This window comes from Pelophylax lessonae, assembly GCF_965119305.1.
Source record: "Pelophylax lessonae genome assembly, chromosome: 4".
Taxonomy (NCBI): domain Eukaryota; kingdom Metazoa; phylum Chordata; class Amphibia; order Anura; family Ranidae; genus Pelophylax; species Pelophylax lessonae.
The window spans coordinates 390003991-390022949 of record NC_138771.1 but is presented as its reverse complement, the minus strand read 5'-3'; the positions used below and the strand labels follow the sequence as shown (position 1 = coordinate 390022949).

The 18959-nt window shown below is 45.5% G+C and overlaps 1 protein-coding gene across 1 annotated transcript in view; it reads right to left on the bottom strand.

The window, feature by feature from the left end:
- Positions 1-18959, bottom strand: part of SLC4A9 (solute carrier family 4 member 9) — a 1068229-nt gene that overhangs the window by 674725 nt on the left and 374545 nt on the right. The window contains 1 exon segment of the mRNA XM_082254102.1: positions 5072-5246. Within this exon segment, the coding sequence (XP_082110228.1) occupies positions 5072-5246 (175 nt within the window).

Below are 18959 nucleotides of genomic sequence, written 5' to 3'. Positions count from 1 at the left end.
TGGTGATCTCCAAGTTTAGCAACAGAGCCTGTGGAGACTCCGCACGGAGAAGAAGATCGTCTAGGTAACCTAGAATCGATATGCCCCGCTGTTACAACAGCGCCAAAACTGGGGCCAACACCTTTGTGAAGACCCGGGGAGCAGAGGCAAGACCAAAGGGTAATGCCACAAACTGCTAATGGTTCTTTCCCACAGCAAAGCGAAGGAACACTGGTGTCCTGCGTAAATGGGCATGTGAAGATAGGCATCATTGATGTCTATGAACATCAGAAAATCCATCTGATGCAGGGAGGCCACCACTGTGCGAATAGACTCCATCTTGAATCTTTTGCACCCGGACAAAACAATTGAGCGCCCTCAAGTTTAAAAAACTTAGTTCTATTGTGCAACTGTTGCATGTATGACAGTTGATTAGGTCCAGTGTACAGTGGAGCTTCAACAGGTTGCTCATATGCTGCCTGGAGCCACCTCTGCATTTCAATAGTAGGCCCTCTACGGACTACCCGTAGTGGACTTAGTATGACACCAGAATTGGACGCAGCTTGTCCTCTTTCCTGGGTACTGTGAACAGGTTCAAGTAGAACCCCTGAAAACGTTCTGTCCAAGGAACGGGGACTACCACTCCTTGTTGTATCCAGTCCGTCTGACCTCGCGAACCCATTTGTCTGGGATTCTGGAAAGCCATGGGTCCGGAAACTGGTGAAGATGTCCCCCAACCCCAGATATGGGTGGGGGCGCACCTTCAGGCTGTCGTGGTCTGATTTCCAGGTCTGGAAGAACCGGACCTTTGTTTACCCGACCGGCGTCAAGCCTACCGCACCTGGTATTCCCAGGCGGTCTCTCATACAGGTACTAAAACAGGCCTAAACCCTGCTTAGCTTCTGAGATCAGATGATATCGGGCGCCTTCAGGGTGATGCGGCCGTAGGCCCCTTTTGACGGAAAAGGAAGGTCCCCGTCTGCGATGAGGTCCCTTACCCTTAGTAGCCTGTGATAGAAAGGTGCTTTTGCCTCTAGTGAGACCCTTGATAATCTTATCCAGGGTAGCACCCAACAGGCAATCCTCTTGAAAAGGGGAGATCAGCCAAAGCTCTTTTTGGAAGCTTGATCTGCCGACCAGCATATTAACCATAACATGCGCCGGAGGACCACCGCCGAAATCGATACACGCCCCAACAATGGAGCAGTGTCCAATAATGGAGCGGTGTCCAGGGCGGCGTCACAGATAGATAAACTGTAGCCCTTGTACCATCTGCTCCAGCAAGTCCTGCTACTGCAGGGGGGAGACTCCTCCCCTGCAGGTCATGGCGTAACAACTTGGTTATTCTGTCACTGTTTGTGAAACCAGAGCAATGGTACCCTACCAGGGAGAATATGGAGCGGGATATAGATTCCGCCTTACGATTCACCGGATTCCGAAATGACGGAGAGTTCTCCAACGGGATAGCTTTATTCAGTCTGGAATCGGCGAATCCACCGACAGTGGTACCATCCATTTATTAAGGAGGGATAGCGCTTAGCAATCCGTTTGAACATACCAGGGGTTCGTTCTGAACGGACCCACTCCCCTCAAAACATTTGGGCAAGGCACACCTTTGCCATCTTGGAAGGTTTGCAGTACCACAAGCAATTTCAGTATCAGCTACCTCAGCCGGCGTAACCTCAAGTCTTAGGGTCTCCCGGACCGACACAATCAGTGCATCCACCAACGCTTCATCTTGCGATCTGGCGGAGGTAGAAACGTCATCCTCACTCTCCGAGGAGACGGGACCTGAGACAACAGTCCCAGAGAAGGAACCTGCAGCAGCAGCAGCGACAGGCTCCGAATCCGTATCTGATCTGTCAGATGAGATAGGGGTAGGCGGGGGTCGCTCTTTAGCCCCCCCGTCCCTGACAGGCTCCCTCCACCCGGGATACCAAAGACTCCAAAACCGCTGAAAGTGCATTAATAGTAAGGGGAGAATTGGAGGGTCCCGTGGTCACCTCTAGTGGATCATTTGGGAACACATTTAAAGCAGGGTCTATGGCAAAGCCAGGAAAACCTGTCAGCAAACAATGACAAAATCTAAAAAAGAAAAACTTTTTTTTTAGCAATCCCCCAGCGCAACAGCGCTCCTCAGTGACCACGTGCTTTGAAACCCCTCACAGAGAGAAGAACGACCCCCAAAGGCTCACCCCCTGATGCACAGAAGTTCCTACAGGACTGCTCTCAGCGCTGTCTTTACAGAACAGGAAGTCTTGGATCGATTTACCCGGGCAAAGGGAGGGGCTCCTCCCCCTTACACGCCTTCCGGCACTCCCATCGCTGCTCAGCACTCAAGCCAAGCGAAGCTGGGTGTATCAAAAATGGCCGCCGCCATACAGGGGACATCTAGGCTACGCCAAAATGGCGGCCCCACGTGGCCCGCGAAAGGACGGCGCTCCGCGCGTTGCAGCTGACCGATCGATTCGAAAGGATGGCGTTCTGCACGTTGCAACCGACCGATCAAACGGTAGGTGTCTGACAATCTGCATGATTGTTTTACTGGTACCGCCGCGGCGCCGTACTCCCTCCTTGACAAACCTTAGTCATGGATTCGAAAGGATGGCGCTCCGCACACTGCAGCCGACCGATCGATCGGTCGGTGCTTGATAATCTGCATGATTATTTTACTGGAAATGCCCGCGGTGCCATGCTCCTGGATTCCTCAATCCTTATATACTGTATATAATGCAGGCTTTCCTTGCAGTGACAGACTACAGGATTGTCAGCTCCCAAACCAAGCCTCCTGGAGTGGTATACTTTACTTACCAACCCATCTTTTAGCAAGGGGGAGATAGGAGGAGTGTGTCACACAGGATAGAGGGGAACCCGGGATCATGAGGGTCCGACTATTCCACGGAGGGGCCCGCGTCCACCCGACAGAAGGAGAGGGGGAACATTCTACTCACCATACCGGAACAGGCGGGCACCAACTCCTGACAGAATCTCTCTCCACCGAGGCGGGGGGGGGGGGCTGTCGGCCAACACGGACGCCGCGACTCCGATTCAGACTGGTCGTAGGCGACCTGGCGAGCGTTTAACTCGTGGGGCCAGTCCCTGTCCAATGGGACTATGTCGCGGCCGACCCAGCGCGGAGCTAGAGTCTGCACGCGCTCGTAGGCCGGCTGGGGTGACCACTGGATCTCAACATCCAGTCCGTCGCCCAGCTCCAGCATAATTGCTTGAATATGTCGCGGCCGACCCAGCGCGGAGCTGGAGCTTGCACGCGCTCGTAGGCCGGCTGGGGTGACCACTGGACCTCAACATCCAGCCCGTCGCCCAGATCCGGCATAATTGCTTGAAGATCTCACAGGAACAACACTGGAGAAAAAAGCTAACTAAAAAAAGACTTCTCTAAAAAAAAACTTGCCAGGACCAGAGATCCCAGCAAGGAGCTTAGGTCCTTACTCCTGACTAGGCAGAAAAAAACTAACATCCTGTAGCAGGAAGGGGAGGATATACCCCCTGGGACTGCCCCTAAGGTGTGGCCGGAACATTTTTTCCTGCCTAGTGTCCTACTCCTGTAGAGGGCAGTATAACCCAATTGATATTAATCAAGAGGACTGCGTCTGTCAATGAGCGACAGAGAGACTGATTCTGAGTGGCCCCGGATGTTATGCGATTTATTTTTTACTGAATAAGATGTATGTTATATACCCCCCCCCCCCCTTGGGGGGTGGGTACCTGGAGGTAGGGGGAAGATGTGTGCATGAGGATGTGTTGGTGTGTATGGTGTAGTCTTTTGTTGTGTGTTTTAGTTCTTCGGTGGTGTTGTTGGTCTTGTTGGTGTGTCCTTTTCTCCCCCCACCTATATTCAACCCAGAAGGTGTTTCTACTGTGATGACCGGTTGAGTGCATAGCCTCGCAGTTGCTTGGTTCTCCTGGTCTTCTGTGGTACGCATCCCCTTTTTCCTCCTCCCCCCCCTTGCTTTGGGCCGTCACGGTCCCTCTCTATTCCCTCCCTCCCTCCCCCCCCCCCCCCTGTATTGTTAGGTTAAGCTGTCTTCTGATACCCTTGTGTAATATACATGCTTGCCTTACACTTGTTTTATGGGCAATGTCTGCCCAGTGTGGTTTTTGTTTTTTTTGTTATTGTTATGCAAAAATTTAAATAAACACCTTTAAAAAAAAAAACTACGGGAAAGATTTATGTCATTTTTATTGTTTTTTTTTTTTTTACTAGTAATGCGGCGATCTGTGATTTTTTGCAGGACTGCAACATTGCGGCGGACAGATCGGACCCCTAACTGACATTTTTGACACTTTTGGGGGTACAAGTGGCATTACTACAGTAATCAGTCCTAAAAATATGCACTGTTACTGTAATAATGACACTGGTAGGGATGGGGTTAACCCTATGGGTTATCAATGGGTTAAATGTGAGCCTAGGGTAAAAAGGCGGCGGGTGGTCAGGAAGTGGTTAAGCTCTGCTGTATTATTGCTTCTTGCTTTTAAAAACATATTAAAATATGTACTCTTAAAGTGATTCTAAAGGTTATTTTTGAAATTGTACGTTCACACACGGAGCATGGCTTGGCCCTGCTCCCAGCCTCTCCTCATTGGCTTACTGGCTGTAATTGACAGCAGCAGGAGCCAGTGGGCTCCTGCTGCTGTGTGAGCCAATGAGGAGAGAGAGAGACCCGGGAGAGCTGCTGCTCTTGTGCACATTGCTGGATCGAGATGGGGCTCAGGTAAGAATAAGGGGGGCTGGGGCAGCTGCACCTATAAGGTTTTTGACCCTAATGCATAGAATGCATTAAGGTAAAAAACCTTCTTCCTTTAGAATCACTTTAAATGCAAGCCTGTATTAGTGTGTGTTTTTTACACCTGCCTGGAGTTCAGATTTAATGTTATTATGTATCATGAAAACCAAATATACAGTGGAACTGAAATAAAAAACTTTGGCAGTATAAAGGGGTCAGTATCAGCATGAGACTTTACCAGTGAGCATATCAGCTTTCTGAACTTGATTAGGGATTTTTAATATGACCTGAGTTTTACACATAGTTTATATTTTAGTCATATTACATTACAAGTAGTATGTACATACCTGCATGTTATCAGTAGCATCTCCCAACATGCCACCAAAAGTAATAGCATTTGTCACAGTTGCCAGATAGATAAACAAAATTGCTGAGAGACATTGTATGTTGAGGGCATCATAAAAGTCACTCCAGTACCATGGGAATTTTCTTAACACATCTTTTATGAGCCCACTAAAAATCCTTAAAAAACAAAAAAACAGTATAAATATTAGTGCATTGGTTTAAACAAAACTAGGTGTTAACTGTTTTACCTGCCAAAGAACTTAAAATTCTTCAACACTGAACTTCTAGACAGATAATGTGTAACCAGCATAATCAACTCTTTCTAATGAACAGGGAAGCTGACCTAGCAAGAAATAAAACTGACGACAGTATGCTAAAACTAGAGTAGAGTGATTGTATTGACTTTAAGAGGTGTGTGTGCATTAAAAGAAAGGCTTACCAATCTTACATATAAAAAAAAAAAAATTAAGGGAGGGGAGTAAAAAAAAAAGTACAAAAGGCAATCGGCATAACTTGTAACATATGGTAAAACAGGTAGTGTGTGGGCTAATCCACAACATAGTAATATAGTACAAGGGGCTGATGGCCTAGCATCCCTAAAACTAAGGGAACAAAGGAAAGGAGGGGGAACAAGTGGGACTTTATATGAAGTGCATACAAACGGTTGGGGTGTATAGCATGACTATATTTGGTATATAAGTGGGTCCACAACATGATAACAATATAAACAATCTAATGATGTATGTCCTCAACCATACAAGTATCCACAATTGGCATAGGTACATACATATGGTGGTGGGTGCAATAATACAGTTAAAACAACATAGATGTAAAATCGTAGAGAGCTGACAAGGCCTAAACAGGTGAGGCACTGGCTAAAAATGGGCATATACAAAACCCTGGGGTAAGTAGGTAGAGAGATATATAAAAAGGGATTGCATCATGGCAAGCTCTACGCGTTTCACGGAGTAGATTCCACTTCTTCAGGAGCGGATGCATCCTATGTCACTGCAAAGAAAATAAAGGATTCCCCTTATAAACAAAAATGCGGCAAAGGGGGTGTGGTCTAGCAATGGAGCTGTGAGGACACACAGTATGGGAGCTCCGTGATCTGGTGAGCTGTTCCAGCCTCTGAAGCCAGTGTCTGAACCTCCTCCCTCCACCTGCCCACATGTCCGCAGCTGACAGCAATGAACAGGCTCTAGCAAGCGGTAGACGGTCGGACATAACGTCCTATTTTCTTTGGCATCCACAGGGCTTTGCGGGACCAAAGATGGCGCAGATGCGTCCAACGGCTCCATTGGGCTCGGCAGCACTGAAAAAAACGCTAAAGGAGGTTTGAATCAGGCGGCGGACGATCCTGTAACAGAAAGGAGCCCTCCCCACCCGGACACCCCAGAAAAGATGGCCCATGCAGGAGACTGCGAGATGGCCATACAACACCAGCAACTCCAACCCCCCGCCCGCGGCAGCTTGGCAAGACTTCATAGCACAGATTCCAACTAAACAGGATATCAGTGAGATGGCTGCTTCAATCGTGAGTGACTTTAAAACTGAAATTATATCGCTTAAACAGAAAATTGAATTAACAGACACTAGGGTCAGTGCTATAGAAGCAGCTCATTCTATACAGGTCTCTAAAATCTCTGAATTAGAGGACTTACAGTCATGCTTTTAAAAACAATTGGTGGTAATGCAACTCCAATTAGATGATACAGAGAATCGCAACCGTAGGAACAACATACGGCTACGTGGCCTACCAGAAACTATAGGGGACCTGGAGTTAAAGTCTACTGTGATAAAGATCTTGAATGGGGTGCTGGAACGACCCCCCACTGAAAATATTGAAATTGATAGAGCTCATAGGGTTAAATCCCCACGTAAGTTGGGCCCAGACCTCTCATCTGATGTCTTGATTAAGATTCATTTATACTCCCTTAAAGAGGATATTATGCGAAGAGAGTGTGGACAAGGGGCCTGATTGAATTTGAAGGCATACCTATAAAACTGCTACCAGATCTATCTCGTAATACGCTTAGGATGAGGTCCATGTTGAAACCTCTCTTGGAGGTTATACGAAATACTGGGGGGGACATATCATTGGGGTCACCCATTCCATCTGGTGGTACAGAGCAAAGGAAGGTTGTTTAAGTTGAAATGGCCCAATCAACTCCCGGATCTTTTTATTTTTCTGGAGACTTCTCCTATCCCTGTAATGGATTGGCTTAAAATATTAGGTGATCAAGGTATATGGGATACGAGATTAAATCGGCCCTACCGACGTCGGAGCAAGTCAGTCACAGAAGAAACCAATTAGTCCAGTTAGGACGTAAAAAAACCACATCCTCCTTTTACTCAGCGAGGATGACCGAAGAAGAAGGAGAAAAAGATGTGGGGGACCTGGTTGGTGATGAATGGGAGACTCTTATGTCAGGCATCCACACCAGCTTCAAAGCCAAAGAACAAACAGAATCCGACATCTTGGCATTATTCCGAACATTACAAAAACACTTGGAGAGAAAGTCGGCACTACACTGGCACATTAAAACATTTGAACGCTATATTAGCGAGAAGATCAACCCGGTGGGATTAAGAATCCAAATTTTTCCCACTATGGAAAATGTCACAACTCAACTTAAGAAAGAATGGGAAAACCAACTTAATGAATGTTCTAGGAACTTAATGATTCTTCTACAAGAAGAATATCTGAGACAAATAAAAACCCTAGATCTTGACATCAAAAAAACCTACGAACAACTGGCCCCTCTCAAAAAAGCTCAATTATACAGTGAACAGGAAAACAAACTTAAAATCACACCTGGAAGAATATGGAAAGGACATCTTACGGAAAAAAGAAAGAAAATACTGGCGGGACAAGAATGCTTTCGCCCAAGGCAGAGCTTACAAATGGACAAATCAACGAACCAACCGCAGAACCCAATATGGCAGACCTTCAGATAAAACAGGACAACATTATTATTCATCAGACTCATCCTCATATAATTCTGGCCCTGACTATCATAGAAATAGAAGAGGACCACCTCCAAAACAACAAGAACCACAACGTAGAACAGATGAGGAAAACACTCAGGAAAATGAACCCCATTTCCAAGGAACCAATATGGCATATGAACAAGCCACACAATCAGGGAACACAGACCAACCCCCCAAAGCCTACAACATGTTTACACGATCAAAGGTCGACCAGAAACAACAGAGTGTTTTTTTAGGGAAAACGAACCCCAAACCCCCCAGGAAACACCAATCGGAGAAGAAACAGGAGGAAGAAAAACGGTAATAAACCTATCATCCCACATACTAACCAAGGAACAAAATGAAGTGCTATCTCTAGGCCTTTCCTTTTGTCCTAATACATGCCTAGACAAGTTTGAAACCATTAAAGACGTCAACTTATTTGCCAGAAATCTACTACTCAAAACTCTTTATCACAAACAACCCCAACCACAAGCCACACCTACACTTACAGCGGCTGAGTTCAGAGCCATCCGGGACCTCAACCTACTACTCCAAGAAAGTGACCTAGATGACTGGGATGATCCCAGTGAACCAGACCAAGACTCTGACAATGAGGAACCAGAAGCAACTACAGACATACCTACTTTCAAAAAGAAATCAAATAAATTCCCTTCCTTTAACACCAACCCAGCAATCGCACTGTTTGTGCGACAAACCACAAAAGACATAGAAGCAATCAGAGAGAAAAAACATATGTCTAACCTGACCAACAAACAAAAACGAGCTCTTCAAGAACTCAAAAATAACGACACAATTATCATCAAGCCATCTGACAAAGGAGGCAATGTAGTTGTTATGAGCAAAGAAAAATACAAAAATATGTGCCACACAATACTCTCTAACACCAAATGCTACAAACAGATTGCCCCAATTATGATCAAATCATATGATCAAATCTTCTACACCAAAGTGGATAATGCATTCCGGGAAGGTACCATTTCCCAGAACCTATGGGAATATATAAGGACACCACACCCCAAAACTCCGACATTATATGCACTACCCAAACTGCATAAAAACATGGATGACCCACCTGGAAGACCGATTATATCCGGGAATGGAAGCATCTCAGAGTCCATGAGTAAAGTTATTGACCGATACTTACGCCCTCATGTCAAAGACCTGCCTTCTTATACTCAAGACACACTTCATCTTCTCAGGATACTTAATGACATCACCATACCAGAAGAAACCTACCTAATCACGATTGACGTGGAATCTCCTATACAACAACATACCTCACACCAAAGGAATACAAATTATCGAAAAAACACTTCGCTGCCACAATCAACGTGATCAAAAATTCAACCTGTTCATCACAGACATGCTACAATACATACTCAATTATAATGTCTTCACATTCGGTGGCAACTACTACATCCAAACGTGCGGGGTTGCGATGGGAACCAGCTGCGCGCCCTCGTACGCTAATATTTACTTAGGCTCATGGGAGCAAGAATTTCTATCAAGTGAAGTAAACACCATCTATACTGACAAGATTCTCATATGGCAAAGATATATTGACGATATATTGATTATTTGGAACGGACCAGAACACATGATACTTGAGTTATTAACCAAGATGAATCAAAACGAATACAATATGTTTTTCACAATGTCATATAACAAACATCAAATATCGTTTCTTGATACCCTAATATATAAAGACCCCACAGGAAAAATCTCCACCACTCTCTATAGGAAGGAGACAGCAGGCAATTCCATTCTTCATGCCTCAAGCTTTCATCCACAACCCCTCATTCACTCCATACCCTATAGCCAATACCTCAGAATCAAGAGAAACTGTAATGACCCAGCCAACTTCAAATTGGAAGCTGATGCACTCACTTCCCGATTCCTAGAAAGAGGCTACACCAAAACCTCTCTACGCAAGGCATACAATCGGGCCAACAACAAAGATAGAGAAATGCTTCTCTTCAAAAACAAGCAATCCAGCAAAACCGGAATTGATACTCGCATCATCATCAGATTCACCAACGAACACCAGGAAATTAGAAACATCTTTACTAAGAATTGGCCCATCCTCATGGAAGAACCCAGCACCTCGAAGTTCCTACCACACCACCCACCTATTACTTTTAGGAAAGCAGGCTCCCTCCAACAACAACTGGTACGTAGTGAATTCCAGGAAGGATCAAAAAGAGACCCATGCAAGAACAAAGGCACCTTTCCATGCGGAGACTGCGCCCAATGCCCTGTCATCCGCCAAATAACTAATACTATCTTACCGAATGGAGAACCATTTCAACCCAAGCACTTTTGCAACTGCAAAACCAAAGGAATAATATACATGATGACCTGCGAATGCGGGTCCTTCTACATAGGAAAGACCCGACAGGAATTTGGGAAGAGGGTCAACCAACACCTCCAAACCATGCACATTGGCAATTTCTATGTGCCTTTAGGCAGACACGTAAGGGACAACCACAACTATAAAATGCCCAAAATCAACTTCATGGCCCTGGACAGGATCCACATCCCACTACGTGGGGGGGACTGGAACAAAACGTTATTACAACTAGAAATGCGTTGGATTACTCTTCTCAAGGCCACCATCCCACCAGGGCTAAATGAAGCCCAAAGTTATCGTCCATTCCTCCCAGGTTTCTCTTCCGGCAAAAAAGACTAAACTCATACCAAGGAAATCCACCTCCATTTAGACCAACCTACAATTGGCCATTTTTTGGCCATCCTACTCCCCAATACATGCCGAAAACATGATACCGGGATACCTGACCATAGAATACCCTCCCTACTCGGACCCTATCCAGACCGTCTCACATCCCCTCTCCCTTCATGATTATATTGCTGCAACTATATATATATCAATATATATTATATCTTGTTTATTTATTTAATCTTCCTCATATGTACTTAATTGGTATTTATACGTCTGTACATATACTGTCATGACACTGTTCATCCACTTCTTTTGCTTATTTCCTGCACTCCAGGAACTCCCGGCACGGAAAGCCCCGATTCCCCTTTTGGATCGGGGCATTTTTAAGCCAATCGGTCGGTCCTGCACCCTCCACTATCCCCCTTGGGATTTATTGGCTTTCTTCCGTGTCGGCGGCCGCAGGGGCACGTCCGCACGGCTACAAGGGATGCCGCATCTGCCGCGTGCAGACGCATCTCACGTTAGACCACGGACACCGCCCATAGGCGTCACACAGCGCATCACTGCGCATGTGCGACAACCTTTAAAAGGCCGGGGAACACCTCCAGATCCTCAGTCTCTCCCGGATCGCAGGAGGACAGGACCTGGAGGCAACATGCTGTAACACCATACCAATACCTTCTACAAAACGTAAGCATAGACTTGAAAAGATGTACCAACATCTCTCCATCAAGTCCTTACTTTTCAAACCCTCAGTACTGCATTCAAGGATGTTTATTTATTTTTACCTCAAACCATCCTTTACTTTACTATGCATCTTTCTTATATACCTTGCACCTCAGATGACTCCCATCAATGTGCAAACACCACAGATGATCTCCATCAATGTGGAAAGTTATACACTATAGCCACATTGAACTACATTGGACCAGAAAAAACGTGGCCCAAGAAGTAATTATTATTATTATTTTTATACTACTTATTACCAACAACTCTTCAGGTTGTTTCACCTGTGGCTCCAACTACAACTATACCGTACTTTTCTCACCCAATACAGCATTGTTCCTGCAGCTCCTGGAAAAAGTCTGGGAAAGCAATACTCCAGAAAGTGGACAAAAAATATGTATGTTTATCTACTATTCTATATATAACTTAAACTTGAGCAAATATATGCTACTATTTCTGACAATTCATTGTACTTATTCCTAGAATCGGTAACATCCTTGATAAAGGCCGCTACTGGGCCGAAACATGTTGGAATACCGATCAGGCCCCTCTCTGCAACCATTTCCCATTCTTTGATATGAGGAACAGCAGAGCAGGACCATCTACCTTTCTTGTCTAAAGTCACTATTTTCACGTGTAACCACACCTACTACTCTTTTCTCTTCACTATCACAATGGGACTTTACCCATTAATTCACTCAAATCTCTGTATATAATTATACATGTGAATAAATTTTATCTACAAATTGTACTACTACTGTTTACTCGCCTTACTCCTGCCCTTAAAATCCCATACTTGACTTGAGGCACCACAAATCGACAAAGGTAATGCAACTCCAATTAGATGATACAGAGAATCGCAACCGTAGGAACAACATACGGCTACGTGGCCTACCAGAAACTATAGGGGACCTGGAGTTAAAGTCTACTGTGATAAAGATCTTGAATGGGGTGCTGGAACGACCCCCCACTGAAAATATTGAAATTGATAGAGCTCATAGGGTTAAATCCCCACGTAACTTGGGCCCAGACCTCTCATCTGATGTCTTGATTAAGATTCATTTATACTCCCTTAAAGAGGATATTATGCGAAGAGAGTGTGGACAAGGGGCCTGATTGAATTTGAAGGCATACCTATAAAACTGCTACCAGATATATCTCGTAATACGCTTAGGATGAGGTCCATGTTGAAACCTCTCTTGGAGGTTATACGAAATACTGGGGGGGACATATCATTGGGGTCACCCATTCCATCTGGTGGTACAGAGCAAAGGAAGGTTGTTTAAGTTGAAATGGCCCAATCAACTCCCGGATCTTTTTATTTTTCTGGAGACTTCTCCTATCCCTGTAATGGATTGGCTTAAAATATTAGGTGATCAAGGTATATGGGATACGAGATTAAATCGGCCCTACCGACGTCGGAGCAAGTCAGTCACAGAAGAAACCAATTAGTCCAGTTAGGACGTAAAAAAACCACATATGTTTGTATGATGGACATTCACATAGATATCCTAGAGACAAAGTGCTAAAAATCCGTTGTCTCCCCTATTTGAGTAAGGCTGGCTATACATGATACAATTTTCATGCAATTTTCTGTCCAATTTTTTATTTTTTTTGCCTTCAGGTGTGTAGTGCGAGGGCCTGCCTAATTGGATGCAGATGAATGTGTTGTTTGGCTTTGGCCTCACGTCGTGTGGTTTGTGGTAGATCTAGCAGAGGATTGTGCAACAGAGGTTGAACATGTATGGCCAGCCTAATGTGATCCCATTTCTCTGGATATTAGGGAGATGGGAATATATTTTAAAACGAGGGGATGGGGAAGACAGATGGAAGGGGAATGGGTTAAGGGCGGGGGAGGATGAAGGAGGGATAGAGGTATATATGCGATCAAATATGCCTGCCAGTTTTTTTTGTTTTTTGTTTTTTTTTGGCAGGATTTGACATCAATAATTATGAGAGGCTGGTATATACCAAACATGTCTCCCAGAACCTTTTTTTTGTCTTTTCTTTTTTCTCTCATTGTGGATAGACTCATTGTTGTTTTTCCTTTTTTATATATATGTAGTTATATTCATAATTTGGGGGGGGGGGTTTCTATTTATCCTCCGGGGGTTATTGCAACCACATTTCTCTACATTAGGTAGGCGCCTGGTTGCGCATGGTTAAGGTTTAACCAATTTATAGGGATTTCTGCCTCTTTTTGGGGGCCCTTTTTTTTGCTGCCCTATGGGACGGGGGATGTCAAATATGCAGTGGCGTAGCGTGGGGGGTGCAGGGGGGGCGGCCACACCGGGCGCAACATCTGGGGGGGCGCATCCTCAGTGTCACTCTGTCTGTCTGACTCTGACTTACACAGTTCACACACTATCTGCGGCTGCCTCCATCTTTAGGCTGGGAGATGTCCAGCGCGGCCGCCCTATGGCTGAAAATGGCGGGTCAGTGCAGGGCTGGAATGTGCCTCACCTGTCCATTGGTGTGGGGTGGGGTGGCGTTGCAAGCCAAGCCCCCTATGCCGCCTCTCCTCACTGCTCAGTCAGTTTAGCAGCGAGTGAGTCAGCAGCCTGGTGCTGTCACAGAGTGGGTTTTTCTAATAGGCTTCAAAAAAGGGTGGACCAGCCCATTATGTGACAATAGCGAATGAAAATTTGCAATTGTCACACGGATCCTCCTCCTGGCCAATCAGGAAGCGGGTCCGAGACCCGCTTCCTGATTGGCCGAAAAGTGAACCCATGCCATTGGCCGAGGAGGACGCGGGAGGACTCGAGGAGACGCGGGGAACTGAGGAGAAGCCGCCGCTGCAGGTAAGTCTCTCTGCATTGAAGGGGGCACGCTGGTCTGTCTGCATTGAAAGGGGGCACGCTGGTCATTCTGCATTGAAAGGGGGCACGCTGTTCTCTCTGCATTGAAAGGGGGCACACTGGTCACTCTGCATTGAAAGGGGGCACGCTGGTCTCTCTGCATTGAAAGGGGGCACGCTGGTCTCTCTGCATTGAAAGGGGGCACGCTGGTCATTCTGCATTGAAAGGGGGCACGCTGGTCACTCTGCATTGAAAGGGGGCATGCTGGTCACTCTGCATTGAAAGGGGGGGCACGCTGGTCTCTCTTCATTGAATGGGGGCACGCTGGTCTCTCTGCATTGAAAGGGGGCACGCTGGTCTCTCTGCATTGAAAGGGGGCACGCTGGTCTCTCTGCATTGAAAGGGGGCACGCTGGTCATTCTGCATTGAAAGGGGGCACGCTGGTCTCTTTGCATTGAATGGGGGCACGCTGGTCTCTCTGCATTGAATGGGGGCACGCTGGTAATTCTGCATTGAAAGGGGGCATGCTGGTCTCTCTGCATTGAAAGGGGGCACGCTGGTCATTCTGCATTGAAAGGGGGCACGTTGGTCACTCTGCACTGAAAGGGGGCATGCTGCTCATTCTGCATTCAAAGGGGGCACGCTGGTCATTCTGCATTGAAAGGGGCACGCTGGTCTCTCTGCATTGAAAGGGGGCACGCTGGTCTCTCTGCATTGAATGGGGGCACGCTGGTCTCTCTGCATTGAAAGTGGGCACGCTGGTAATTCTGCATTGAAAGGGGGCACGCTGGTCTCTCTGCATTGAAAGGGGGCACGCTGGTCTCTCTGCATTGAAAAGGGGGCACACTGGTCATTCTGCATTGAAAGGGGGCACGCTGGTCATTCAAACTTGTATTTAGATGCATTTTACTTTAATTACATCAGTATTTTCATAACAAACAATACATGTGCCTAGGGGGTAAGGGTTTCTTTAACTAATCTAGTGGAAGAGACTCCAGTGCTAAAATCCCGCGGGTTAGGGGGCCCAAATTACTTGCCTTTCCCCGGGTGCTGATAACCCACACTACGCCACTGCAAATATGGCATCCAAGGTTGCTATGTTGCCGCGAGCGACTACAGGTTGTAAGATTACTACATATAATGTTAGAGGGCTGTCTACCCCACAAAAACTTGTACGTCTATAAAGTGATCTAAAACGTTACTCCACACATGTAGCATTTGTACAAGAGACATATTTCCGTAAAGAGTGCCTACCCAAATTTTATAATAAGGATTTTACCATGCTCCATCCCCTATTTCTAAATCCAAGGGGGTAAGTACCCTTATTTCTAAATCTATGTCTTGGATTTATAAAGAGGAATTAGTTGACCCTATGGGTAGATACCTAATGGTCAAAGGGAGTATGGGGAGTACAGACGTAACACTATTGAATGTATATTTCCTTAATTCAGACCACTTGGTGTTTCTACAGCAATTGATACCGGCTATATTGGGTTTACGTGAGGGGCATCTTGTGATGGGGGGGGGGGATTTTAACTATGTCCCCGAGCCATTACTGGATGCCTCTAGGAGAACCTCAAGTATCTCATATGCCCGACTACGGAGGTTACAACGCGAAATTTCGTTATTGGAGCTAACTGATCCATGGCGATTGATGCATCCTAGAGAGAGAAATTATACATATTACTCCTCAATCCATGGCGCCTATACTCGAATTGATCGCATCCTTATAACACAGTCTGATCTGCCTTTGGTCTCTTCGTCTGATATAGTTGATTTTTCCATTTCAGATCATTCACCTGTACATATGACTTTAGAATGGGAGGCGAGACCCCCTAGACCTGCATCCTGGTGTCTAAACGAATCTCTTCTACAAATCCCAGAGGCGGTAACAGAGGTGGACGAATCAATGGTTAATTATTTCCGGGAAAATAACGATGAATCTATATCACCAGTTACCTGGGAGGCACATAAATGTGTAATACGAGGGGTATTTATTCGGATTGCCACACAACGTAAAAAAGAACAAGAATCGGTTGTAAGAGATCTTCTTTCCAAAATAGATTCTCTCAGTAAGCTCCATAAGTGTACCTTAGCAGAGGTGCATTTGGCTCCCCTCACGTGTGCTAGAGAGGAGCTTAAATGCATCCTCTTTCAAAAGACGATACGAAGCATGATGTGGACCAGAAGGCTTTTTTATGAGTACTCAAACAAACCAGGGGTGATGTTGGCTTGGGTATTAAGAGGACCGAGACGTCGAACATATATATCACAAATCCAGAGAGAAGGAGGAGGAATAGTACATACTTCTAAGGATATTGCAGATGAGTTTCGTTCCTTTTACCTTTCTTTGTATAATTTACATAACTCTGGGCAAAAAATACCCCTCCATAAAAAAGCAGAACAAATAGAGACATACCTACATGATTCTGGTATGCCTACTATATCTGAGGAACAAGCATTAAAACTTGACGGGGAAATTACGGAAGAGGAATTGATGCTAGCCCTTACACAATCTAAATCACATAAAGCGCCTGGCCCTGATGGGTTTCCCCTATCTTACTATCAGAAATTTAGTGTGTGTCTTAAACAGCCTCTATTAGCACATTTCAATGCAGTACGGAACGGCTCAGCTCTACCAATTGACTTGTTAAGGGCTCATATTACCTTAATACATAAAGAAGGGAAAGATCCCCTGGTATGTGGAAATTATCGACACATATCCCTCATAAATTCTGATACTAAACTATATTCGAAGATCCTTGCAAATCGCCTCATGCCCCATATTCCCCACTTGATACATGTAGATCAGGTTGGCTTTGTGCAGTCCCGGGAGGCACGTGATAACACGACACGTGTAATAGATCTTATACGCTCAGCCAGAACTACACAGAGCAAATTGGTATTACTATCGACTGATGCAGAGAAAGCCTTTGACAGGGTGGCCTGGTGTTTTATACGGCCATCCTGTCATATATTGGATTGGGCCCCCAAATGCGGCAATATATATTGGCTCTCTATTCTGCACCGTCGACTGCTGTGCGGGTGAATGAGTGGAGGTCAGACTATTTTTCAATTTCTAATAGTACACGCCAGGGCTGCCCGTTGTCTCCTCTTATATTCATTTTAAGTCTTGAACCACTGCTGTGCTGGATACGTAAGTCCCATAATGTTATGGGGGTGTCGCATGGTGACGATAAACATAAGGTGGCCGCTTTTGCAGATGACCTTATGTTTTTCGCCACCAATCCATCTATTACATTACCTAATATCTTAGACGCCCTGCAAGTATATGGTAATCTATCTAACTTTAAGATTAATTTAAAAAAATCGGCGGCTCTGAATATATCCCTATCTTCCCAGGAAGAACTCTGTTTGCGAAGGTCCTTCTCGTTCCAGTGGGCTAATGGCTCACTGGATTACCTGGGGGTACAAATTACACCAGACCCACTAGATTTATATAGAAGGAATCACCTTACATTAGTGGGGAAAATTAAGGCAGATCTATGCACGTGGCAACCCTTGGCCTTAACATGGTTTGGTCGGTGTAGTGTAATTAAAATGAATGTACTTCCTAGGATACTGTACATGCTACAGGCTCTACCAGTTGCCATCCCCTCTTCATTTTTTCATCAAATTAACGTTTTGTTTCGAACATTTATATGGTCAACCAAATCCCCTAGGATCAGGATACAGACCTTATTTCTGCCCAAGGAAAGAGGAGGAGTCGGACTACCTGATATTCTTCGGTATTATAGGGCCATACACTTAGTAATTGGCACTGCAGCCGAGCCACTAAACGCTGGGTTGGGATAGAGGTAGTAGAGGCCGGACAGCCAACCCCGCCGGCCCCATGGTCGGTCTTTGCATCTACGGATGCAATATGGGCACACCCAACAGTGGGGGTAATGCTGAGAGAATCCCGACTAATGCAAATCCATCCTATGATAGCACCCTATCCCTCGCCTTTAACGCTTATCTTGGGCAATCCGGATTTTTCCCCCGGCTGTACGAATGCCAGGATACGTAAGTTGGTGCATTTGGGAAGAATACGTGTGTGTGATGTATGGCAACAAGGCCATATGCCTTCTCAAGAGGAGATTAAGGCATGGCCTGGAGTGTCATTAGATTATTTTAGTATCTACCAATTGCGACACTTTATCTGGTCATTCCTGCAAAAAGGCTATATACCACGAGATCCGACTCAATTTGAAACCTTATGTTTATCAGGAGAAGCTCCTAGACACCTAATATCTCGGTTTTATACTATGTTATTAGAGGACCCGGTAGAACAGTATTTGACATTTTTATGAAAGTGGGAGCGGGATCTTATGATTACATTGACACCGGAAAAAATAAATAAGATATTGAGCTTGGTACACAAATCCTCATTAGATAGTAAAATACAGGAAACAGGATATAAAATTCTGACCAGATGGTATAGGGTTCCAGTAGTAAAATGGATGCGAGCGGTTCAGATAAGTGTTGGCGCTGTGGATTGAAGGAGGGCACCGTGTTACATATTTTTTGGGAGTGCTCCCTTCTGTGGCCTTTTTGGATAAAGGTTGCCTCAATCATTAAACTGACTAATGTGGAGGTACTGGACGACCCTGCATTATGTCTGCTCCATCTGACATCGAGTTCAGTTAAGACGTATAGAAAGTCGTTGACACTCCGACTCCTCAATGC